Source organism: Canis lupus, chromosome 25, assembly GCF_011100685.1.
Source record: "Canis lupus familiaris isolate Mischka breed German Shepherd chromosome 25, alternate assembly UU_Cfam_GSD_1.0, whole genome shotgun sequence".
Taxonomy (NCBI): Eukaryota; Metazoa; Chordata; class Mammalia; order Carnivora; family Canidae; genus Canis; species Canis lupus.
Genome location: NC_049246.1, coordinates 11,411,773 through 11,437,083, shown reverse-complemented (window position 1 = coordinate 11,437,083; position 25,311 = coordinate 11,411,773). Strand labels below are relative to the sequence as shown.

Below are 25,311 nucleotides of genomic sequence, written 5' to 3'. Positions count from 1 at the left end.
TTGGGGTCCCTGCATGGAGCCTGCTTCTCCCTCTCCCTCTGCCTGTGTCTCTGCCTCTCTCTCTGTGTCTATGAATAAATAAATAAAATCTTAAAAAAAAAAAAAGCCACAGAGAAATGATTGCCAAATGCAATAACAGAGTCAGGTTTCTTTCATGGCACCTGTCATGACCACTGTTAACATGTTTATCATCCTCAGCCTTGCATGAGACCACTTGACTCAGAAGGGCAACGACAATGTCTGAATCTTCCCAGGGTCCCCCTTCTCAGGGCCTGGTGCATAGAAGGCCCCCCTGTGCATCAGTGCAGAAGGAGGAGTAGCCATTAGGGAACTTGTGACATGTTCACAGCAAGTCTCATACAGTTATGGGTACTTGTAGGAGCCCATGGGTTGGAGACTGTGAAGGTGATGCTCTGTGAAGAAGGTAACCCCTGCCCAGAATATCTCAGCTACTTTTTTTTTTTTTTTTTTTAATCAGGGCACTTTCTTTTGCACCATCAGGACACAGGTAGCCAAATAGAACTGAAAGCAACAGTACACCTCGAGCATGATGTGGCAAAAGGAAGAGTGAGCCAAAGAAGTCACTCTTGCTTGGTTCTTCTGGGGGAAAAGGTAGTCAACACAATGCCTCTGGCCAAAGTAAACCCTGGTAGTTAGAGTGTTAATTTGACATGACTCCTTCTCCCTCAGCCTAGTCCTCTTTCTCAGACTGTTCTGATAAGGGGCCTTTAATGAGTTAGCCAACCGACCTTCCTTCCTTCCTTATACTCCAATCCCTTCCCCCCAAAGACATAGGTTTTGAGTTTTTGTTTTAAGATTCTCGTGAAGCTTGTAATGAAGCTTTCCTGATTTTCTTTTCTTTTTTTTACAAATTTATTTTTTATTGGTGTTCAATTTGTCAACATATAGAATAACACCCAGTGCTCATCCCGTCAAGTGCCCACCTCAGTGCCTGTCACCCAGTGGCCCCCACCCCCCGCCCACCTCCCCTTCCCCCACCCCTTGTTCGTTTCCTAGAGTTAGGAGTCTCTCATGTTCTGTCTCCCTTTCTGATATTTCCCACTCATTTTTTCTCCTTTCCCCTTTATTCCCTTTCACTATTTTTTATGTTTCCCCAAATGAATGAGACCATATGTTTGTCCTTCTCCGATTGACTTATTTCACTCAGCATAATACCCTCCAGTTACATCCACGTTGAAGCAAATGGTGGGTATCTGTCGTTTCTAATGGCTGAGGAATATTCCATTGTATACATAAACCACATCTTCTTTATCCATTCATCTTTCGATGGACACCGAGGCTCCTTCCACAGTTTGGCTATTGTGGACATTGCTGCTAGAAACATCAGGGGTGCAGGTGTCCCGGCATTTCATTGCTTTCCTGCTTTTCTTACAACTTTATACTTTTACGTGCAATGACTCAGTAACAAACATTACATCACCCTGCCTCTGCTCTGTACCGTCCCCTCACTACCGAACACCCCAGGCATCCAGTCAGGACACGAGAAAAATTCAATTACCGATGTGATGATAAGAGCCTCTTTGTAACTATCTCTTTGCATCCATCTCCTGGGGACTCCCTCTTCATTAGGAGGGAACATTGGTGAGATTACATGCTTTTGTCTGGTCATAAATGCACTGGTAGTGACCAATAAAGGTCATTCCTCCCAGAGTGCGCACCATGGACAGGGATATAGGCTTTGCTTCCCTCTGCAGATAAAATTATCCATGAAACAGACCAGAATGGGGACTCAAGGTTTAAAGAAAAGTGCCTCGGGGGGACCCTGCAGGTACTGGATGTGGAAAGCACCTATGCAAAGAGCACTGGCAGCTACCTCCCCCAGACTTGTAAAGACAGGTGCATTTTGGTTGGATATTCATTTCTTGCTTTTTGAGGGCAAAAGAATGTTTTTCTTCGTGGTGCCTGATAGGAAAAGCATCCTGAGCCAGACCAATATCAAGATAATCTCTCCCTTAGGACACCTCCCTGCATCCCTTAAAGGCTCTTGCTTGTTTGGGGCAGACAGATCCATTTCCTTTCCTCTGGCCTCAGCCCCCAGGCGTTCCCTTCTAGGCCGGCCCAACACACTTGGTTTTAACTAGTGTTTGGGGATTTTGCTTCTGTCAATGAGAATAAGCTCGTTCTCACTTGGCTTCCCTCAGCCTTTTCATCCATTCTCTTGGAAGCTGATGGCTGCCTCATAAAACAGCATGAAGCTATTACGGGCCCTTTAATCATCTGATGCATCAGAATCATTTGGCAGACCCACTGTTCCAATTTCAGGGGAGCCTGGTGACACTGGGCTTGACCTTGCCTGATCCTTCTTTTCCCTTAAAATCCTCCTTGGTGCTACCTACATGCCGCTAACTGGCTCGTAAAAGTGCTAGGTCATTGCCATATAATGGAAGGATATTGGAATCTCCTTGAAGACTGTCCTTGACTGGCCAGAGTCCCTGGGACACTCGGGAGAGTACCCAGCAACACTGACATGCGGAGCTGTCTTCCAAGAGGCCACACCAGCCCACGCGCTGTCCACTTGCAAATTCCACATTCCCTGTGTGGTTTCCTATATTAAGTAATTCTGACTTTATTTTGCAATAGAAAGATGCCTTGTCCGGCATTATCCCAGCTTCCGTGATAAACTTATAAGCTGAATTCTCCCTTAGGTTTAGTGAGGAATCCCTAACAAAACAGATTCCTTTTCTTCCTGGATTTCAGAATTTTCAGTGGGAACAATGTCTTTGACCCAAACTCCTACTGTATCTATCTATCAGGTACTATAAATTCTAACTTCTCTCAACAGGGCTGCTGGGCTGCTAATAGGGACCAACAGAGTATAAAAAGCTGAAATCAGATGCAACTTGTCTGTGTGTTTCCCTACACAGTGTGTTTTTCTGCATATTTACAGTCTCATTGTAACTCTGCCCATCAAACCAGCTTTTCCTCTCCATCCATCCAGACATAATCTTGGTTACTTTCACTTGCCAGACATTACTTCAGATTACTTTCTGTCATTTATTTGGCTTAAAAGCCAAAAAATCTTGGGCCTCTCTGCTCCCATGCTAGTAGGAATAGCATTCCTCTGGCCCTTGCAGCCATGCTCTGCACTGAAAGAGTGAGCCGACTTAACACCCATCAAAGACACTCACACGCACATGAGCCAAATCATAACATCTGGCAATTCTAGGAAGGAAAAGAATCCTAAGAGAGATCTTCAACAAGGAGAATCTCCTGAAATGGGATTATCTAAACCCACAGAGCCCCAGGGGAAATCTGGCAGAAGGATTAGCAATGTCCCTCAATGAGATACTAGAGCCCAGGGATACTAGGTGAAGGAGTAAAGAGATAGGACAAAAAGCTCATATGTCCTATACGGGAAGAGGCATATTTGATTGTGACTAATAACTCTGGAAAGCACTGTGGCCTGAGAATGGCTTATGGTTGTGGGAAAATTATCCCAGTTCCCTGCCAAGGTCACTGAGGGGCTGGGCTAGCTGCCATATAATTTAGATTTGCAGAAGGAACTCATCTAGTATACCACCTGCCCTTAACTACTCTAAATTTAGTTGATTTTTCCCCCGTCAGCAGTCATTGCTGGCTTTTGCCTGTCTCTCCAGCTTTTTACTGATTTCCAATTTTCTTCCCCAAGCCAAATAGAACATACTCTTGGGGCCAAGTATTCTTTCTCATGTGAGAAGAAATGTAAGCAGCATCATTTCAAGGCTCACGTGAACAACAAGAAGAGCCATTTCTCCCTCTCTGTCCCCCCAGATCCCCACCCCAATATAGTCTGCCTGTTGGGGGAGGGGAGGCGATGGAACAAGAGGCTCTTTTGCTGAGAGTGACAAGATCCAGGAACACTGGACCATGATCTCTGTTGCCAGTTCCAACTATTAATGATTCTGGCATACGTAGGAGTGAGGAGAAATTTTTCAGAAGCCACAGCCCAAATATTTTGGGCAAGAGTAATTGAGGCTCTTTTTGTGTAATACTACCACAGGCTGGAGATGAATTTGCATTTGTGATGTCTGAGCCAGAGGAACTGAGGGGTAAGCTGAAGGAAAGCACATTTGCCTGATGTTTACAGCATCTATATTACCCGGGAACAACAGTCTTTGCTCTTCCAAAATGAAACTTAAATGACCCGTAGGACTTTCTTTACTATCTGGACATTCCGAACATCCACAGAAATTCAGCGTCTATAGTCTATGGACTCCTGCAGAGGCTTTTTTTGATCCACACCCTTGAAGGGGCACTAACACTCTTACCGAATGTTTGGCTGTACTGCTCCTTGCCATCTTGAATTGTGTGCTAGGTCACAAATTTCTAGGTCCTCAAAAATGTCATGGTTTAGGAGTGCCTGTACTTGTAAGCCTGCTGGGGGAACTGATCTTTGCCCTTCACTTGTCTCCTTTTGTGGTGATCTCCTTCATCTCTTGAGAGAACACACTCAGACATCTTTGTATCGCCACAGCTTAGGTGGATGTCTGCTGCTCAGAGAAGGTGCTTGAAAGCTATTGAGAGAATGAGCAGGTGCCCTGTCCCCTTGTACTGCTGTCCCAGCGTCCTGTTAGAATCATTTCCCTCTGTGCCCATCTCCCCTGCTGGTTTGTGAGCAGCTGGAGGGCAGAATACTGAGTCCAGGTGACGTTTGCAGCCCTCAGAGCACAGTGTTTTGTATGTAGTAGTTGCTCAGTGCAGGTTTAGGAATCCGTTGAACAAATACATTACCCAGTTTAAGTCTCTCCCGGGCAAACTCCCACTTGCTGGCATCATAAGGGAGCCGCTCACATTGCTCGTCCAGGGGAACTTCGTCTGGATCCATTATAATTGATAAGTAGTCAGTCTTTATTTCAGAAGAAGACTGAGAAAGAGATCTCAAAGTTACCAACAAGGAAACAACTTAAAAAAAAAAAATCCTGTCTATCCAATATAAAACAATACCTGGCCGCCTCTGCTGCTATTTTGATTCATTTGGCTGAAACCTTGTAGCTGGGTGCACAAAGTACCCCTCTGCATATACATATGTGCATCACACTTGATCTTGCAACTCCCATTAAACAGCCCCTTACTCTTCTCACACTGCATTTCTGTAGGCTGGCTCTGCTCTGCCAGTACTGTCTCAGGTTATATGCACCCAGATTGTCCAGTGACCTTTTTGCTTGTTCTTAGACAATTATCAGATGATAGTCCTTCTCCAAAACATGCAAAGCATATTTATAAAATAATTCCAAATGACTGAAAATAACTTCTCATGACCATTCTGTACAAGTAGGGATATACATTACAGGATAGGCCAACAGTGGGAAGTGTGACTGTGGCTTTTCTGTATTTGCAAGAAAAGCTAGAGGTGGTGAAGTGAACCCAGAAGCCCTGGGTCATTTGAGAGGCATATTTCATGTGAAGTGTTTAAATATATTCAGAAGGCCCCTTGGTAGCTGCAGCTACCTGGAAACACTATAGGGTTCGTTAGTGAGAGAACACAGTAAGATTTACCTTCAATAAGAAATAGAAGTTGATTATTTCAAAGGCTGAGGAGTAAATCGGGTATGGGACTTAAACACAGCTGTGTTCTGAGCTCATTTGCCCATTACTAGGATGTCAAATAAGCAAGGCGGGCATCTGCCTTCAGGTGCTTATTTTGTCTTGGTCATGGAGATCAAGCCCAGAAAATATCCTTTATTTCAAATCCTAGGTAAATGGATTTGCATTTGGCATCTTAGATTCCTATCAATGGACGTATTGCCTGTTAACTCAATGCAGAGTTGGTGATGGCACTTCTATGGGCAGCTCAGATAAGGTGAGTTTTGGTAAATCTTGCCTAGAAGTTACGTAAACTTCATTTCGATGAGTTTGGGGCCCACCTTGCATTGCCCTTGCCTAGGCCAGACCAGAGTTCAGGAAAGAAGTCACCCTTCATACACACTATTTCAGGCTCGCCCACATTCTTCGGCTCTTACTCACCATTCTGGGCCGTCACAGCTCACCTCATCCATCACTTGCAATCGGTCTCCTTCTCACAGAAATTATCACTAAAATGTGTGACTAATAGCCCAAAGCAGAAAGATTTGCCTGGCCTCCATGGTGGGTGGAAAACAGAGAAAGATATGGAGCGCATCTGTCACAAGCTGCATTTGCCACTGGTGTTCATCTGTAAAGGCCAGCTTGGCAGATACTTGTGTGAGTCTAGAAGACGGGGAAGGAATACAAATTCCTATCCCAGGGCGCTGGGTGTGCACTAGAGAAGCACCTGGAGTAGGTTTTATGACCACACTTTTCCATGTCTAATACAGCCAAGGCCATGAAAAACAAATCTCCAATCTTCAAAGAGCACAGGATGGTTGAAGCCTACCAAGGGACATGTCCATTTCTGGAGCATATGCGGAGAGGCTAGTGGAGGTGTTGAGAGAGACAGGGGATCAGGCAATGAAAGACAACCTTCCCATGGAATTTTATGGTTTATCTCAATAAGGCAGATGTGAGGAAACACCAAACAAGCCTCAAGGAAGGGCTTGAGGAGAGTTGGAGAGTAGAATCTTAGTTGGCAAATATTTATTCTTTCCATTGACATTAACACTGAACAGCTACTAGGTGTTTGGCATGGAAGTTGCACAGCTAAGTGCTTCAGAGCCCAGGCGTGGAGGTTCACTGCCCGGCTCTGAGTCACAAATCTACTCTGGACCAGCACCTAACCTTGGCAAGCTGCTTAACCTTTCTAAACCGGGTATCCTTATCTGCGAAATAATGATAATGACAGCGGTGCTTATCTCCTAGGGTTGTTGTGAATATTACATGAAATGATCCGTGTCAAGCTGTTAGAAGGGGGCCTGGGATACAGTAAGCATCGATCAACATTCACTCTAATTCTAACACTGGCCTGTGCAGTGTGGGGGTAAAGGGATAACATCCAGCCCGTATCAATGAGGAATTCACTTGTGGTTACAGAAACCACATGGAAATCGTTTTTGAGGACTTATATCTCCTTGCCTGTATCTCCCAGAATTAATCACCTCTGAGATTCTCTAAGCATTCTCTTCTGGAGAGAATCATCTCTTGCTCTCATCCTTTCTTATTGACATCAAGATTGCAGATTTTTAGAAATATGAAGGCCATCTTCAATTTTGTTCCAATTTACCTTTCCAGTTTTATTTCCACTCTGCTCCTGTGCGCTTTTCACCCAGATGGTATCTCTCATGAAAACCATCAAGATGATCCCCAGGAGGTACTATCAAACTTAGGGTCCTTGTGATTCAAGAAAATGGGTCTAGTGCCCCTAAATGATTCATCATGGCAAATGCAATTAAAAGGCCTGGGAAGGGGGGTGGGCTGCGTTTTTCTGCTTCTTTTCTTCCTGCCACAACCTTCAAACTCGTTCTCAAAACTTTATTTTCTCTGAAGTTTTTTCTACCCCCCACCCTCCGTTGCAGCCTTTGGAACCCCTCCCAGATTTGGCACACTTTACTTTTGTTAGACCTACTTGCCTCCAAGCTATATCTCCCCTTTCAAAATGCCAGTTGTGTGGCCTTTGTATCCTTATAAAGCAGTGGCCTTCCCTGTCACATCTCAAAACCAATCATCACATATCGTGATGATGGGACATATTACCACAGAGGGTGCCTGCTAGCCTTGCCTCTCATATCAATGCTATTAAGGATGCCTTGTTGGTTTGGGTTACTAAGCCTAAGGTAGCACAGCCTGTGTTCAAAACTCAGCTCCAACTCTAGTTTTGTGACTTTGGACAAGTTAGTTTACCTCTCTGAGCCTCACTTTCTCTCTCTATAAAATGAGAATAGTAATATACCCGCCTCTTTGCATTTTTGGAAGGATTAATTGAGCTACTACATAAAGAGCTCATCGTATGACATGGCACAGTAACCAGGGCTAATCAATCTCAAGAAATGGAGGAAGCCTCCTTGACACTTTTCAGGTCCTGTTGATTTTACCTGCTAAGTATATCATGAATTCTAATCACGTAGACTAAGCTACCATCATTTCTTCCTTGGACAACTACAAAGTCTTCTGCTAGGCTCCTCTCTACTCATCCTTGCCTCCTCTGGTCCCTTCTCACAGCAGCCAAAATTTTCTTTCCAGACACAGATCTCTTAACAGCACACTTTCTTGTCCCCATGGCCCCAGGCTTCCTTTTACTTCCAGAATACAGACTATATTTCTTACCTCAGCCTGCAAGGCTACCGTCTGGCCAGCTTTTGCAGCCTCTCCTCTCCTGTCTCATGTTCTCCTTTGTTCCCTCTACTGCAGTCACACTGGTCTCTACCGGGTTCCCTTCCCAGGGTGTCACTGTCCTGCGCCAACCTCACACTGTGCCTGCAGCACTTTTCCCTCCCTCTCTGCCTCACTGCCATCTTACATCCTTCAGTAGCTGCCTCTACTGGCAAGTTCACATTTGTCTATGCAACTGATGAAAGCCAGGCTCCTCTCCACTGTCACCCAGGGCCTGACACTGGGCCTGGCACTCTGCATGGAGCAAGTGCGCAGTAAATGGTGGAGGCATGAATAAATGGATGAATGAATGTAGGCTCTTCCTCATAAACCCCCACCCCAACAAGTAGTGCTGCAGGCCTAATGATAGAAATCTGGACCTGAATCTCACACCAAAGAAGTAAGTTGTATGGTGGGGCTCAGGGACCATGGAATTGAGGTGACCTTGTGTGCATTCCTATAATGTTATGAGAGGTAAGTCAGAAGTGGGTCTTTATTTTGCTTTTCCCTTTTTGTTTCTTGGCAGAGAATAAGGAAGACTTTGCTGGTCTCATGATGAATTTAAAGATTTTATTACATATTTTTATATCAAAAATATCCCTCCTGTTTCTGGGAAATAATCATCTATTCATTGCTCTAGGTTTTTTTTTTTTTTTTTTTTTTTTTTGCTCTAGCTTTTTATTTGAATACTCCACTCTATGGTTGAGAGATATTTTAATGATTCATTTTTGGTGTTCCCCAGGCCAGAGACAGAGGCCAGGAGGAAGAGGACTAGAGTCTAGCATTTGTTTAGTGTCTGCTCTAGACATGAGGCAAACATTTTAGAACATTATGTAAAAAGGAGCATAGAGCTTCATATGAAGGGGTACCTGGGTGGCTCAGTGGATGAATGTCTGCATCCAGCTCAGGTCATGATTCCAGGGTTCTGGGATGGAGTCCCACATTGGGCTCCCTATGAGAGCCTGCTTTTCCCTCTACCTATGTCTCTGCTTCTCTCTGTGTGTCTCTCATGAATAAATAAATAAAATCTTTAAAAAAAAAAGTCATCTGAAATGTTCTTACCCTTTTCAGTTTTCGGATAAAGAGCGTTAATAGGAGCCAGAAGAGGGTTGCAGCCACACAGGTACACGTCAGAGTAATTAGCTCCAGATTAGACTTGTCCGAGGTTCCTGGAGAGAGAAAACCATCAAGATGATCCCCAGGAGGCACTATCAAACTTAGGGTCTTTGTGATTCAAGAAAATGGGTCTAGTGCCCCTAAATGATTCATCATGGCAAATGCAATCTACTGGCACAAGAGTTAGTCTCTGGGATAGGCCTTACCTCCTGAGTAAGGTAGGGTGCATAATATTATTATGAACTCACGCAGAAATTAAAAGACTTTCCAGAAATTCTATGGTTGAGTTTGCAAACTTTGTAATCCCACAAATAGCTAATTGAACATCAGAGGAGAAATTTTTAAAAAGGAAAAAATTAAGGCAGGAACAAAAGCCCATTAAAGTGCTAAATCTGGAATACGTGAAGTCTCCCTGATGTGTTTTAGAGGAAATTCTAAAGAAAAAGAAAAAAAAATAATAAAAATGACATAAAAGCCATCCTTTGGGACTCACAAAATTCTTCTACTTTGATTTTAAAAATAAAACTCAAGGACTGTCACAATTGCTTGCTCGCTTCTTTTGGAACAGTCGGGCCAAAGTGCCCACCTCTTGCTCCCCACTCCTGGCTTCATTTCTGACCTTCGCGGCAGCAGCTGGCATGACAAGGGGGTCCTTCCCCATCACCTCCTTTCCCGGAATCACCCAGAGATCAAAAGGTGAGCAGTTCCTCCACCAGCGGAAAGAAACGACCCAAAATGTTCAGGAGAAGCCTCCAGAGAGGAAGATCTTTGGGACTTTGAAAGGAATGCCCCAGGGGTTCCGGGACAGTGTGATTCCCTACTTACTGACTCCAGGGAACAATTTCTCGAGAATTCTAATGTAGTGTCTTATGCTTTAACCTCATTACAAGGAGACAGAGGCTTCATATTAAGCTAGGGAAGAAGAGCTGGATCCTATTTTCCTTGGACATAATGATGCGAATGATATCACCAATTGAGCACTTAACTATGTGCCAAGCCCTCCCCACCACTCTGTGAAGCAGGTATACGCTCCTCCTTTTCTGGACAAACTGCTACATCTTGTGGGCTCTGTTTGCAACAAGAAGGTACCGACCGAATCCTACTGCAGGTGACGTTCAGTCCAGAGGAGAGGGGAGGATGAGCAAGAGAAAGTTGACACACTCAGGGGGCTCACTCCCAACCTAACTGAGACTTTAAGGCAAATTCAAAGAAATGAGATAAAAAGAGTTTTCAAGGGTTGAGGAAATCCAAAGCTCTTTGGAAGAGGCGACATTGGAAATGAATGGTGGCCTCCAGAGACGAGAAGGGGGAGGGCACACAAGCAAAGGGGACAGCAGGAGGACCCAGAGCTGGGAAGAGAGGGGGCACGCGTGGCAGTATAAGGCAAGGACAGGACCAGGCCACAGAGAGTTTGAGCATCTGCATAAAGGGTTTATTTATTTATTTAAAAGATTTTATTTATTTATTCATGAGACACACACACACACACACACACACACACACACACAGAGAGGCAGAGACACAGGCAGAGGGAGAAGCGGGCTCCATGCAGGGAGCCAGATGCGGGACTCGATCCCGGGTCTCCAGGATCACGCCCTGAACCAAAGGCGGTGCTAAACCACTGAGCCACCCGGACTGCCCTGCATAAAGGGTTTAAACTGTATGCTACATGCAGGCAATTGGAGCCAGTGAAGTTTCTCTGAAGAACAGCAAATACACAAGCTAGGAACCTAAGCCACTTCCTTCTTCCCTCGTATCCATCCGGCCACCCAGTGCCTGTGCTTCCTGCAAGCCACGGTCCCTGCTGCAGCATGGCTTTGCATCTCAGGGGGAAATCCACAGTTTCTCCCCATCCAGTCCAACAAAAGTCCCGTCTATCCTCCTCCCATGGCTCAGGAAATTGTCACCTCCTGCCCTGCCCCGCTCTCACGGCCTCCACCGAACCCCTACCAGCTGTCACCTGGCCTACTGTGCTACCTTCCTGACCAGCCTTGACCATCCCCCTAACCCCACACACACCCTGGGGCTCTTCTCCACCCTGAGCCAGCATGATCTTGCCTCGGTCTAAATGCCATCACTGCCCCTTCTGCCCCTTGTGGCTGTCAGGATAAAAATCCAAACCTTGGATCCTTTATGACCAATCTTGCCTGTCTCTTGAGCTTCCTCTCCTGCCATGCTCCTACTTGCTCCAATCACATCAAAATCCCTGTAGTGTCTTAAATGACCAGCTCTTCTGCCCCTCACTGTTTCTCTACTAGAAGGTCAGCTTCAGGGGGCTGTGGGCCACATTGTCTTCATCTTTATGTCCCCACTCCTCAGACTGGGTGAATGAGTAGACAAGTTATGATTTGCTTTGTTGCCAAGGAGTTTCATGAAGCTTTCAAAGGGTTCAGGGTCAAATTCCTGTTCGTGTGTATTAATCCAGTAAACACATGGAATACCACCCACGTCGCAGGCTCTGTTCTAGATGCTGGTATGTGGTGGTAGATGAAAGGTATGGTCTGGAGTTCACAGTCTGGCACTCAAATCTGAGCAGGTGAACGTGTTCAGAGTTGTGAGTGGAGCAGCAGAATGCAGGATTGTGGTTCTCTTGTCCACTGTTCCATCTCTGGTGTTTAGAAGAGTGCCTGGCACATAGTAGGCATCCTGAATATACTGGATGAGTGAATAAATGGATTTGGCTTCATTTGTTACTTTGTGGCTATTTCCCTAAACCTCATGAGAATGAGGACAGCTTTCTTGAAGAAGTTTCGAAGTATGGTAAGTTGTTCTCTCAGTATACAACCCCTTGATGGGAATATCGTAAGCTCAAGTTAGTATGAGTTTGGCTTTCCTCCCCCATGTGAAAGGTCTCATGCTGCCCTGCTATATTCACACACACATACTCTCTCTCTGTCTTCTCTGCTTATGCTGCAAATAAGTTTTGTGGAATCTTACTGGGACCGGCTCAGACCATGGTGGCCTTTGGCTGTTGGAGATGCTGATAGCATCTTGAGACATGGTACTGTCTGTATTAAACCTCTGCAGATGCCTCCTGCCTGGAATGCCCTGGGAGAGGCCCCCTCCCATTGTGGGAACTTTCCCACTGCATTCCACGGGGCAGGAAGTTGACCCCCAAAGTAATTCCACAGCCCTTACTCAGGCAAAATTCCTTTCAGTGGGACCAAATGTGTTTATATGCACTTCCACATTTAAAGAATCAACTCATTAAAAAACATCTTCGAGATGAACATTTATGACAGGCGAAAGATCTCTTTAGCATTGTCACTGCTCACTGCAAACTAAAAAGGGAAATTAACAAGAAATCATGTAGTCTCTGCACTCTATCTCTGTCCCATTTGCTTTATTTAAGGAAAGTAACCCGTAGGCTAGTCTTCCATTGAGTAGGCTGACTTCAGTCAGCAGCATCTCTTCCTATGCAGCTCTTGGATGTTTTCTCAGAGGTCAAACATCCCCACACTGGTCTGACTAGACCCGGCTTCAACTAGCTGGTGACAGCTGATGAGCTCAGTCCATGAAATGGCCCAGCTGCACATGCCAGCGGGGAAAGGAGGCCATAGGAAACGTGGGTGGGGCTTGACAATAGTGAGGAGCGAGCAGTGGGGCCCAGGGACATTGCTCTCAGATGCCGTGTGTGCAAGCCTGCATCGGGGCACAGTGCAAGGTTATTTCTATATGGGAGAGGGACAAGAATGTGGCCAATCTGAAGAGTTAGGGTGACGTACTTTCTGTTACAGATTGCTAACCCTGTTCCACAGAGGCTTCTGTCTCAGTTACCCTCCCAGGCTTCAGACTGTCCCTCTTGGGACAGGAAGGGCGGGTGACACCCAGGGAGGCACCGGTTCCTGAGGGGTGACATGCCTGGTCTACAGTCTGTGCAACCGCAGCGGCCTGCTACCCTGCCCTGAGCCTTTCTGATGGCGAAGGCCCCTCACTCTGCAGGGGTGGACTCTGTGTTGTGGCAACATCCCGCCAACCCTGGCACCCAGTGCTGTGTGGCACCCGACTGCCTGAATCAAGGGGCGGCGGAGCCAGGGAACTCCGCTCTCACAATATAACCAGTGGTGCTTCCCAGGAGGTTAGGAGACTCCCCAAGCAAAAGACCAGGGCCTCTGGCCTGGGACCTGCCTTGACTTGAGATGTGCATGAGTTTCACCAGGAAAGGGCAGGAAGCAAGTAGCTATGTCTTAGACCAAGGACCCCATCCGTGCTCCAGCTTCCTCATCCTTCAAATGTGGAGGTAACAGCAGCACCTTAGCTCACAGGTGAAATGTGGAAATCTAGTGAAAGCTATTCTTTTGAAAGTTTCCACCAACTCCCCCCGAGGCTCCCTTTCCTTTTTTTTTACCCCCAAATCCTTATTATTTTGGGGGGTTTCATATACAAGATAATTTGTTTTTTTTTTTTTAATTTATTTATGATAGTCACACACACACACACACACACACACACACACACACACACACACAGAGAGGCAGAGACACAGGCAGAGGGAGAAGCAGGCTCCATGCACCGGGAGCCTGACATGGGATTCGATCCCAGGTCTCCAGGATCGCGCCCTGGGCCAAAGGCAGGCGCTAAACCGCTGCGCCACCCAGGGATCCCGATAATTTGGTTTTCATTCAAAGCTATTGCATATGTCACAATTTGTCTTTTCTTTTTTTTTTTTTTTTTTGTCTTTTCTTTCTAAAACTATTTAAATGCTGATCATTTTCTACAGACAGCCGAGTCACTGCTCTCCCTGAGAAATTTGCCTCATACCTGCCAGGGTGGCTTAGGTGTTCTTCTCTGCTTCTATCATTATTTTAATTTGAGATAACTGTTTATGTGGGTTTATTGCCCATTAAAGTCTTAAGACATCAAAAGGAGGGTGTGTGTTGTGTTCATTTTACATCTCTAGCACTGGCCCGGTAGAAGTGTCAATAGATATTTATTTATAGAGAGATGAAAAAAATTAATCGGATATACTAGGGACACCTAGGTGGCTCAGTGGTCGAGTGTCTGCCTTTGGCTCAGGTCGTGATCCCGGGGTCCTGGGATCCAGTCCCACATCGGGTTCCGTACAGGGAGGCTGCTTTTCCCTCTGTCTATGTCTCTGTCTTTCTGTCTCTCTCTTTTATCTAAAATCCAATAACCAATAAACCAGTTAACCTTATTATGTAATTTCTCTAAGACTTCTTAGGATATTAAAATTGTCTCTCATTTATAAAGCTTTTTGAGAATCTGTGTACACTGGTCTGGAGCCCCTCTTTAGGACAGAGATATATGGAAAAACTGTATTCATATTAAACTGGGAGGAAATTTTCAAGAATAATTTGAGTTAAAGATATTTAAAGTTGTCTTTATGTGCCATACATCTTTATTAAAGCTAGTAAAGCTAAACTTCTTAGGTCAAATAGAGCTTTTGTGGTTTGAACCCCATTTGGGTCACTCACTGGTTAAGTGTAGGAAAACTATAATACAGAAAGTTTTGTTGAAGTTAATATGGCTTATCATGTTAACAAGTGATCACTAGCTACTATTTTAAAAGCTTCCATTATATTCCAGATACAGTTTTAAATGTGTTAATCCTTACAACCCCAGAAGGTATACCATTATCCGTGTCTATTTTGCAGATGAGCAAAATGAGGCACCAGGAAGATAAGTAGTTGGCCCAAGGGCACACAGCTCAGGAACAGTGATGCACCTGGCTGCACTGGGGTCCTCGGCTGTCTTAGAGCTGAGAGGCAGTAGAGCAGAATGGTTCAACATGGGTCCAATTCTCAGCTCCACCACTACTAGCTTCGTAACCCTAAACAAAATCCTAAATCTTTCTGTGCTTCAGATTCTCACTTGCAGATAGAAAAAAATTCCCATTGGGTTGTCACAAAAGTTGAGCAGATGAATGCACATTCAGCGAGCATAAGATATTACAAGTGAATTCCATCTCCATTTTTAAATTTTTAAATTTTTTTGTTTTTTCTTTTTTTTAATATTTTTATTTATTCATGAGAGACACAGAGAGAGAGGCAGAGGGAGAAGCAGGCTCCCTGAGGGGAACCGGATGTGGGACTCGATCTCAGGACTCTGGGATCATGCCCTGAACCAAATGCAGATGCTCAACCACTGAGCCACCCAGACGGCCCCCATTTTTTGAATTCTTGATCAAAGCCAGCTTTGTGTCATCATTTCGACTTCAAGGACGAAGGCATGTGTATCCCGTCCCCTAGTCCTTCTGTGTGAAATTAACGAGGAGCAGAGTTCATCTCTCCATTGCCAAGCCCTTGTCTCTCCTTGGGAACCCTTCTGAATTGCCAACACCCAGGAGAAGGGAGTAGCATTAGTCGCCAACATGTTCCTGTGAATTAGTTTATCACACCTTTCCTAGTGCCAGGATAGCCAGGGGAGTGAATTTGGGGCAGGATTCAGGAAGAGAGGAGCATCAAAAGGAAATGAAACATGAAAGCTGGCCTGGCCAAGGGGGATAAAAGAGAGTGGCTGCAATACCCAACACAATTTTGAGCTTTTCCTATATTTTACTCTCAGAATTTATTAAGGGACACAGTGTACATCTCCTGCTGTATGGGTCCTTTCCTGAAATGTGTTAATGTGCAAATATTATGGCATAATTTTACAAATCTCACCTCTAATCCCACTCTAAGCATTTAGACTGCAGGGCAGCCCTAAGGCAAAGTCCTTCTGTGCTTTCCATGATTTTCAGATCCATCAGTCATCCCCCAAAGAATGTGTAATATGGTATTTTCTCCTGTGTAATTTATAAATGCTATTGAAATAGCATTTCAATAGCAAGGCCTAAATCTGTTATAAGAACATATCTACATATTTATTGTGGTTATTCCTTGCAATAATAAAGCATAGTTTATCTTAAGTCCTCGGATGAAAATATGCCATGCTTTCATTGAACCAGTGCCATTGAGTTCCATGGGCGATTGAGTGCTGTGTCAATTTCAGAAATTATTTTGGTTATGAACCCATTTTGTGTTGTTGTTTTTAATGTTCGAGCTTCCCCTTGGAGAGTTCCACGTGTACTCATGTGCAGTCCAAACCAAACAAGACCTGTGATTATTTAAAGAAGCCACTTTGACCCCACAGTCCACTCATCCTTTTCAGATACAAAAATAACACATTGTTTTATCTATGAGTATAAGAATCCTTTTTCAAGGGAAATAAAAAGAGCAGACAGTTTCCTTCCTGGCTAATTCATAAACCTCTTTAAACCCGTTAAACATAGTCGCAGACACAACTCGTTTGCTTGCTTTCATTTCCTAAACTCAACCTGACAAGATAGGTCAGCATGAAGAGTCTCTATACATCTATTGGGAAATCAAGTGTAAAGCCAGGGAATGTTTCATGGCCCCCAGAGTGACAGCCAAGAGAGAGGGAGCAAAGATCTAATTTCAGTGATAAAATAACTAACCAGGTACCACACTGAAAGTTTCAGAAGAGCATCTAAGGATTAAATTTTTACTTGGTGGGCAGCCCGGGTGGCTCAGTGGTTTAGTGCCACCTTCAGCCCAGGACCTGATCCTGGGGACCCAGGATCAAGTCCCATGTCAGGCTCCCTGCATGGAGCCTGCTTCTCCCTCTGCCTGTGTCTCTGCCTCTCTCTCTCTCTCTGTCTCTCATGAATAAATAAATAAAATCTTTAAAAATTTTTTTTTACTTGGTAAGCCTCAACTACTTGCATTCAAGATAGTGCATCTAACTAATGAGATGCATATACTATCCACTTTTTAAAAATCTTTTTTTAAGATTATTTATTTATTCATGAGAGACACACAGAGAGAGGCAGAGACATAGACAGAGGGAGAAGCAGGCTCCCTGCAGGAGCCTGATGCAGAACTCAATCCCAGAACCCCAAGATCATTATGAAGCTAAAATTTGGCTCTGTGAAACTTCACTGCCACTCCCCTCCTTGGTTCCGGTTTTTTTTTTTTTTTTTTTTTTTTTTTTTTTGATGTGTCAAAGACAGAGTGAAATGTCTCCTCGGTCTGAAGCTTCTTAAATATTTGAGGAAAACAATAATATCACCCCCTAGTTTTTAGACTAAACATCCGCATTTCCTCGCACTATTTTATCATTATCCTATTCGGCCCCATTTATTTATAAATGGGTACAGTATTTCAGATACTTTGATGATTGCAGGTCAGGGACACTATTTTTTCAGCTAACCACAATTTTTAAGTAGAAAGGTTGGATACAGCTGTTGCTGCAAGAGCAGGGGGAAAAAATTACAAAAGGGAGCCAGGAGGAAGGCAGAAAAGCAGACATAAGAACTCAAAAAGCATGGCAGCTGGGAACAATAATGAGCAAAAAGAAAGAGCCATATCCATAAAGCGTCCACGGCCACCTTGCCAGCTATATCATTTCCCCAAGTGCTAGTGGAGAGTAATGCCACACGAGAGAAAAGAGGTCATGAATCAAAAGTACCAGTTCCTCAGAAAACCCAGTGGGCTAGACAAGAGGAAGTATTTAAAATTGCCTAGACTTTGTTGTTGCCAAGGGAGATATGAACGCAGAAGGCTGACAGTTGTCTCATAGCTCGCTGCCCCACTCACCTTGCCAATCCAACATCCTCTGAGGCTTCCTTTAGATCTCAGCTCACTCCCCATGGCCTTTCTAGTCTCTCTGAACTCCTGAGCTCATATTAGCAGCACTGCATGGTCTGCTTGATACAAACTAGTGTTTCTACTTTACCCTTAGGAAGAGCTCAACATTCTGCTTTTTAAAGCTTGATTGATTGATAGATTGATTTGAGAGAGCGTGAGAGCAGGGGATGCGGACAGAGAGAGAGAATATCCAAGCAGACACAGAGCCTGACACGGGGCTCCATCCCACCAGCCAGGGGATCAGGATCAGAGCTGAAACCAAGAGTCAGACACTTATTGACTGAGCCACCTAGGTGCCCCAAGGAACTCAAAATTCTTATCGGTCTGGTTCTAATTGTTTTGTGTGCACCTTAATCTCCTTCCAACTAGGTTTTGAAAGCACAGTGAGGTTAGAGATCATGGCTTACACTTTCATGTGTGCAGCAGCACAGTCCTGGGCACACAACTAAGGTGTTGAGTTAATAACTAATTGCATTTGGCTTATCTCTATTGCCATACACAATATATGTCGACATGTGCCTTTTTTCAGACATACAGTGGTGGTTTCCTAAGTAGATCAAGCCAACAAACACATTTATCAAATGCTCAGGGATAGAGAAGTGAATAGTAAGCTGTGGTAAGTAAGCATTGTGTTAAAGGTTCATGTCAAGTACTCTGGGGGCACAAGGAGGATATGCTCTATGCCTGAAGCAAGAGCACAAGTGAGTTGTCAGGATGAGTGGGGTTGTCTGGGGGAGAATGAAGTGGGAGGAAGGCAGGCTGTGAAGACCAAAGGAAGGCTGAAGATGAGGAGGGGAAGTGTGCGTTCAGGGGGTCCTGGGCAGTCACATGGCTGGGGAGCTCAGGTGTGAAGGGAGGGATGAGCCATGAGGCTGCAGGGGGAGCCTTGGGAGGACCTTGCATGCCTAGATGAGGATAAGGGGTGGAACCACTGCAAATTCGAAGCAGGGAAGTAACCTATCATAAGATTAGTCATTTAAAAAGGTCACTCTTGAGGCACCTAGGTGGCTCAGGGGTTGAGTGTCTGCCTTTGGCTCAGGTCATGATCCCGGGATCCTGGGATCGAGTCCAGCATCTAGCTCCCTGTAGGGAGCCTGCTTCTCCCTCTGCCTATGTCTCTGCCTCTCTCTCTGTGTCTCTCATGAATAAATAAATAAAATCCTAAAAAAATTAAATAAAATAAAAAGCTCACTCTAGAATTGGAAGAGAGAAGTAGGTGGACTGTGTGGGAGGCTGAGAGATGATGTCAGGAGATGACAGGCTCAGGACATCCATAGTGGCAGCCTACATGGGCAACCCACGTCGCAATGGTCTCCCCTTTCCTCAGAAGCAAATGACACAGACTGATGGAAATATGGAGAAAGGACCAGTGGCACTCATATTCTTAATGCTGTCTGACTTTAGAAAAGCATTTCGTGGGAAAAGGAATCACCGTAGGAAATTAGAACCAGGTAGAGAGAAAACCAAATGACAGGATAACTGGAAAGGTCTAACTGCCCAATTTTATGCTAAGGCTTCAAGGACAGTCTCCTACGGTACTTCAGGAATGGATGAATGGAGGAAGGGTGACAAGTCACAAGACATGGACCGCAGCCAGCCTTCTTGCTGACTTCATTGTGTGGCTTTGGGCAAATAATTAACCTTTTTTGAGGGTCAATTTTCCCATCTGTAGACTGAAGATAATACTAGTTACTTCTTTGGATTCTTATGAAGTTCATGGGACTGGGTATGCCAGTTGTCCCGCAGGGTCTGCACAGAAAGGCATTAAATACACAGTGCCCTGCTTAGTGCTGGGCACAGCTAAGGGAAACAAAGATACATCAGACATAGTTCTGTCTCAATAAGTCTACAATCCAGTAGGGGAGACAGGCCCATCAATCCCTAAAGCATAATAAAAAGCTGAATAAAATAGGTACTGACTAAAGATCCAAGAACCGTGGTGTGGGAGGGCAGAGAAGAGAAGGAGTGTCTGCGTCAGCTGTTCATCCTGGAGGATGCTGCTAAACTGGACAGAGGAGGAGGAGGATTAGTGGTGAGTCAGGCTCTCTGAGGGCCAGAGCGCTGGCTCCAGTCCAGCCCGGGAGTCTCCACTGTGCCACCGCTCTGCCCCGACAGCAAACTCATCACAGCAGGAGACGCTACTCCAGGAGGGTAGACTTATGGCAAACAGAGGGGGGTGGGCTCTAGGGAACCCAGCCTGGCAGAAGAGGTGAAGGGAAAGGAGGTGAAGTCTTTGTGGAGAGCTGCAAACTTGCATAGGTGTCCTGGCTTCGGGCAAGGGCTTCTCCCAAGCCATTAGCTGCCTAGCCATTGGGTCAGACACGTACCCATATTCCCTGGTAGAGAAGAGTGGCCATGGTGGGGGTGGCCCACGAGGAAGGCAGGTGTTGGGGGGCTGGAGTGGGTCTGAGGAGCCCAGCTCTACACACACACCTGCCATTACCTGGCCGTAGGGTTTAGATCCGTCCTCTCATTCCTGTCTGGGGGTTCCTAACTGCTCTGAGCATCTTACGGGGTTGTTGTCAGGACAGCGGGGAAAGCACCTCCTGGACTGAGGATCAGGGACCTCCTTGCCCCTCTCTCAGATCCGTGGCCTGATGGAGCCCCTCCTCGAAGGCCACAGCTGGAGTCTTTGTTAATTCATAGGTAAAGGAACAATCCTTTGAAGAGGGAGGTGTTAAAGAGATGCACACGTAATTGTTTGCTCCGTGTGTAAGCAGACCAGTTGAAAGAATACCGAAATGAGGACTATTTGGGAGGGAGACAGGACCATTACTGTAAGAATTTGAGGAATGCTACCCTTGGCTTTTCCCGAAAGTATACATTCATGGAAGCATGGGTTTTAGATTTTTCCGGAGGCTCTCTAAAACCAGCTCCTCGGAAAAGGAGGGGGGTGATGCTGTTTTAAAGGCGGCTGAATTCTCCGCGTTAGGCTCCTGAAGCCGTGCAAGTTTCCAGGGTGGAAGAACGCACACAGGCTGTTCTTCCACCAGGAATGCTTCCCTATTCCATCGTCTCCCGGGGAGCCCCTGGAAACAGGCTACTGAACAAATTGCCTCTTTTCATGTAAAACCTCAACATGCCACATATATTTATCCCCCAAAAGGTGCCAATTTGATATTTTATGATGCCGTCGATGTTATGGTTTGGATGATTCCTGGCATCAGAGGACTGAAACTGAGGCCTGAACTACTTTCCAAATGGGAGCCACATGGTGCAGCCCGGGCTAGGATGAGGCTGCTTTGGATTTTGCTGCAGAACCAACTATCTGAGGTCTACAAAGAAGGAAGCACTTAGAACATTTTTCTCAAACGTGGTCTGTTTTTATGTGTTGCTTCTCCTTGATAATTTTTTGCAGCCTGCTCTGTGTTAAACAAACAAACAAACCAGCTTATGAAAACATTCAGAAGAGCGGCATATGTCTAACTGATGGGAGTTGGAAAAGGAAAAAGAACGAACTAGTTTCCAATGTGTGGGTGTCTCCCCCTCCCTCCACCCCTCTGCCTTCTTGAATTTCTTTGTCACCAGCCCGGCCACTGCGGTCATTCTCTGCGGGTCAGTGGCCTGCCTCTGATGGCAGCTGGCTTTCCTCTCTTCTGGGAACTACTTCCCTGCAGAGATCATCTTCAGATGGCAGCTCTGGGGGTGGGAGGGGGGTGGCCCCCCAGTGTCTTAGCCTTGGGCCTGCCAGGCCACCCTACAGGGTAGCTTCCCAAAGCCTGGTGGTGGTAGTGGTGGTAGGGGGGAGTGGGGAGGTGGGAAGAGGTGAGGAGGGCAGGGAGAGGAACAGGCCAGAGCTGCCCGCAGGAGACCAGGAGGTGAAAAGTTAAACAGATGTCTGAACTGTTTCTTGTTGCTCTCTGGAGCAGCTGTTTACCTTGAACAGTGAGGTATGCCGAGCTTTCCACGGATCCCTTCTGGTTGGTGGCTTTGCAGTGATAGACACCTTCATCCTCTTCTGTGACTCTTTCAATAAACAGTGTGCTGCTTCCTGGTCCTAAAATAATTCCTGGGGAGTGAAAGATGTTTACATGAGTGGGCCTGGGTGACACACAAAAACAGCTACTTCTATAATCCAACCCTCTTCCTATAATTATGCCTTCAGACAAGGAAATCCAAGCTCTAGGTAACCTTGGGCAGGGCCACTTATTTGTTTTCTCTCGTCCCTGGGCTTTTTCATAGCACCTTCCCCAGATCCCAGCTGTGGAGGTGCAACTCAGACCCAGGCCACTCACTGTGTGGAGAGAAATGAGATGGGGCTACCATCTCCAGCTTTCAGAAGCAAATGTCAAGGAGGCGGCACATCTAATAATAACACCATTTACTCACCGCCTGCTGTGTGCTAGCACTAGACCACACACTTCTCATCTTGACATTGGCAACTGCCCTGTAAGGTCTTGGTGTCTCTGTTTTACAAATGTGGAAACAGATTTGGTGACGTTGAGTAGCCTAAGAGCCCGCAGTTGGACTGGAACATGTCTGTGCCAAAGGGGCCAAAGGGAGCCCTGCTTCACTCCTAAGAGAGGTGAAGACTTTGGGCTATATTTTAATCCAGGCCTTAGTGCTTCGAGCTTTGTCCCTTGAGACTAGCTGCTTAACCTTTCTGTGTTTCGGTTTCTTCAAACTTAAGATGAAAATGAAAGCAGTTCCTAGCAGGTACACAGGAACATGAGTGGTACGTGCAGGACACACGGACACACAGTAAGTGCTCAGTAAATACAAGCTAAAGTGTGACTACAGAGCTTCATGTAATGGAAGGAGAACCATGGATTCTGACCCCAGCTTGGAGACACAGTAGCTTCAACACCAAAGACCACCACCAAGTATTTATTGAGTACTTACTCTGCTATCAATCTATGTTAAAGACTTGGGGAGGGGGGAGGCTAAGACATGGTATATGCTGAGGAGGGAAAATGAACTCCTACTAAACACACAGATATACATTCTTGTTTTCTCTCTCTCTCCATTTCACACACACGTGCCAGCAAACAGAAAGTGTTTCATAAATGAGAGTGAATAAATGTAGCACAGCATACCCAGTTAAATGCCAAGCCCAGGGTGGGAGGGAGAGCTTTAAGTATAGGAAAACTCAGGAAGGGATCCTGGAGGAGGTGGGCCTTGGGCTGAGGTTTATAGGATTATCAGAGGTGCAGCGGGAAGGGCAGGCAAGAGAACAGCCATGCCAAGACATGAATGTGAATTGAATGCTTATTCTGGAATAGTAATAAAATGGGTCTGGCCAGACTATGGGCTATATTTTGTTAGTTTAAATAGTTTGTACTCCCCCTGATTATAAAAGACACCCAATAAAGAAAATCTGAGAAATATTGGAAAGCATAAAGAAAAGGTAAAGCAAACCTACAGTCTTTCCTCCAAGACATTTTCCCTTTATTCTTTTTTAAGGAGGATTTTTAAACACAGTTTGTTCATTCGTATGGTATTTTTGAGCTCCTACACGTACTAGTCACTATTGTAGATCTGGTGATATCATAATAAGCAAGACAAATGAATCCTTGCCTACAAAGGACTTACATTATAGTGTTGGAGAGTTACAAATAAGTAATTTCAAGGAACAAAGCCTGTGAAGAAACTAAACTAGGTTAAGGGGACCCTGGGCTATGGAGAGTGTTTAGGGAAGGTTCTCTGAAGAGGTGACATCTGAGCAGGGCCCTGAAAGATGGGGAAGAATGAGCTTTTTAAAGATCTGAAAGGGGCATTTGATAGGAAAGTATAGGGAATAGCAACTATAAAGTCCCTGGATGGGGAACGCCTGGGTGGCCTAGTGGTTGAGCCTCTGTCTTCAGCTCAGGTCGTGACCCCCGGTCCTAGGATCAAGTCCCACTTCAGGCTCCGCACAGGGAACCTGCTTCTCCCTCTGACTATGTCTCTTGTGAATAAACATAAAAATCTTAAAAAAAAAAAAAGTCCCTGGGGGCAGGAATGGGCTTGTTTAACAGACAGTGAAAAAGACCACTGTAGACTTTAGTTAGCAAGCAGGAGAGAAGAGAGTTGGTAGGGCTTGATCATGTATGACCACAGGCCACAGTAGGGATTTAAAGTTTTATTCTAGGCATCGAAGAAAGCCACCAGAGGGTTATATCTAATTGCTCATAACTATAAAAATAGTATAATTAACATCTTTAGGCATGAAGATTTTTCTGTATTTCAGATTATTTCCTTAGGATAGATTTCCAGAAACAGATTTATTAGGTCAAGAGCTCTTGATTCTTATAACCATTTTGCCTTCCAAAAAGATTATACCTATTAACACGTCTACCAGCAAGACTGTTTTACGACTCTCTTGTCAGTACTGAGCAGTATCATCTAAAAATACAAAACACAAACCTTTGCTGATGTGATGGATGATTTGTTAGTCATTTTATTTTCAAAGCATCCATTTTGAGAAGTTGACTGGAAAAGGTGAATTCAGATTAAGGAGGGCTTCGAAATCCTGGCTGAGGAGTTTCCATTCAGTGTAGACAGTATAGAAGGAAGGAGGAGCTCACAAAGATTTTTGAGCAGGGAAATGACATAATGAAAGCAATGTTTAAGGAAGTTTAGTCTAGAATGAGAACGCAGGGTAGAGAGGAATGAGGGAGAAGTGGCATCTGGAAATCCAGCTTACCAGTTGTAACTCTGGCAAAGAATGCTGAGGATCCAGATCTGGATGGTGGGAAAGGAAGTAGAGAGGAAGAAATGCAAACGGACACTCTGTACAAACAGCCTACAGGAACTGCTCCTCTACTAGATGAAGGAATGGGCAGAGATGAGTGCAAGATGGTTCTAATATTCTAAGCCCAGGTAATGGGGGTAGAGGGGAGAGGAGGACAGGAGACTCTCCCCTGTAACCTTGGCTAAATCATTTAACCTCTTTGAGTCTGTTTCCCCATCTGTAAAATGAGAATTATACCTGCTTTGCCTATTTTATGGTATTGCTATGAGGATCAACTGAGATCGTTTAATGAAAGCTCTGCAAAGCACAGGATATAGCATACACGGCAATCACAGAAAGTAAAAGCCTGACTGCAGAGTGGGTGTCAAGGGCAATGGACATTCAAAGTAGTGGCTATCTTGCCACTCACCATCATCTTCATTGCAAGAGACCTGACCCTCCACCAACGTGTTTTTTTTTTTTTTTAAGATTTTATTTATTTACTCATGAGAAACACACACACACACAGAGACACAGGCAGAGGGAGAAGCAGGCTCCATGCAAGGAGCCCAACTTGGGAGTCGATCCCGGGTCTGTAGGATCACGCCCTGGGCTGAAGGCGGTGCTAAACTGCTGAGCCACCGGGGCTGGCTGCCCTCCACCAAGGTTCTATCACTCAAATCCGGGTTTAAGGCTGATACAGTGAACAAATAA

At 45.2% G+C, this 25,311-nt stretch overlaps 1 protein-coding gene across 6 annotated transcripts in view; it reads right to left on the bottom strand.

Moving 5' to 3' along the window:
- The window catches only part of FLT1 (fms related receptor tyrosine kinase 1), a 178,311-nt gene that overhangs the window by 31,643 nt on the left and 121,357 nt on the right, over positions 1 to 25,311 (bottom strand). For all 6 annotated transcript variants that reach the window (XM_038573381.1, XM_038573380.1, XM_038573385.1 and 3 more), the window contains 3 exons: positions 21,823 to 21,954; positions 9,283 to 9,389; positions 4,732 to 4,864 (listed from right to left, as the gene is read on the bottom strand). In XM_038573381.1, coding sequence (XP_038429309.1) covers positions 4,732 to 4,864; positions 9,283 to 9,389; positions 21,823 to 21,954 — 372 coding nt within the window. The remainder of the gene's footprint in view (positions 1 to 4,731; positions 4,865 to 9,282; positions 9,390 to 21,822; positions 21,955 to 25,311) is intronic.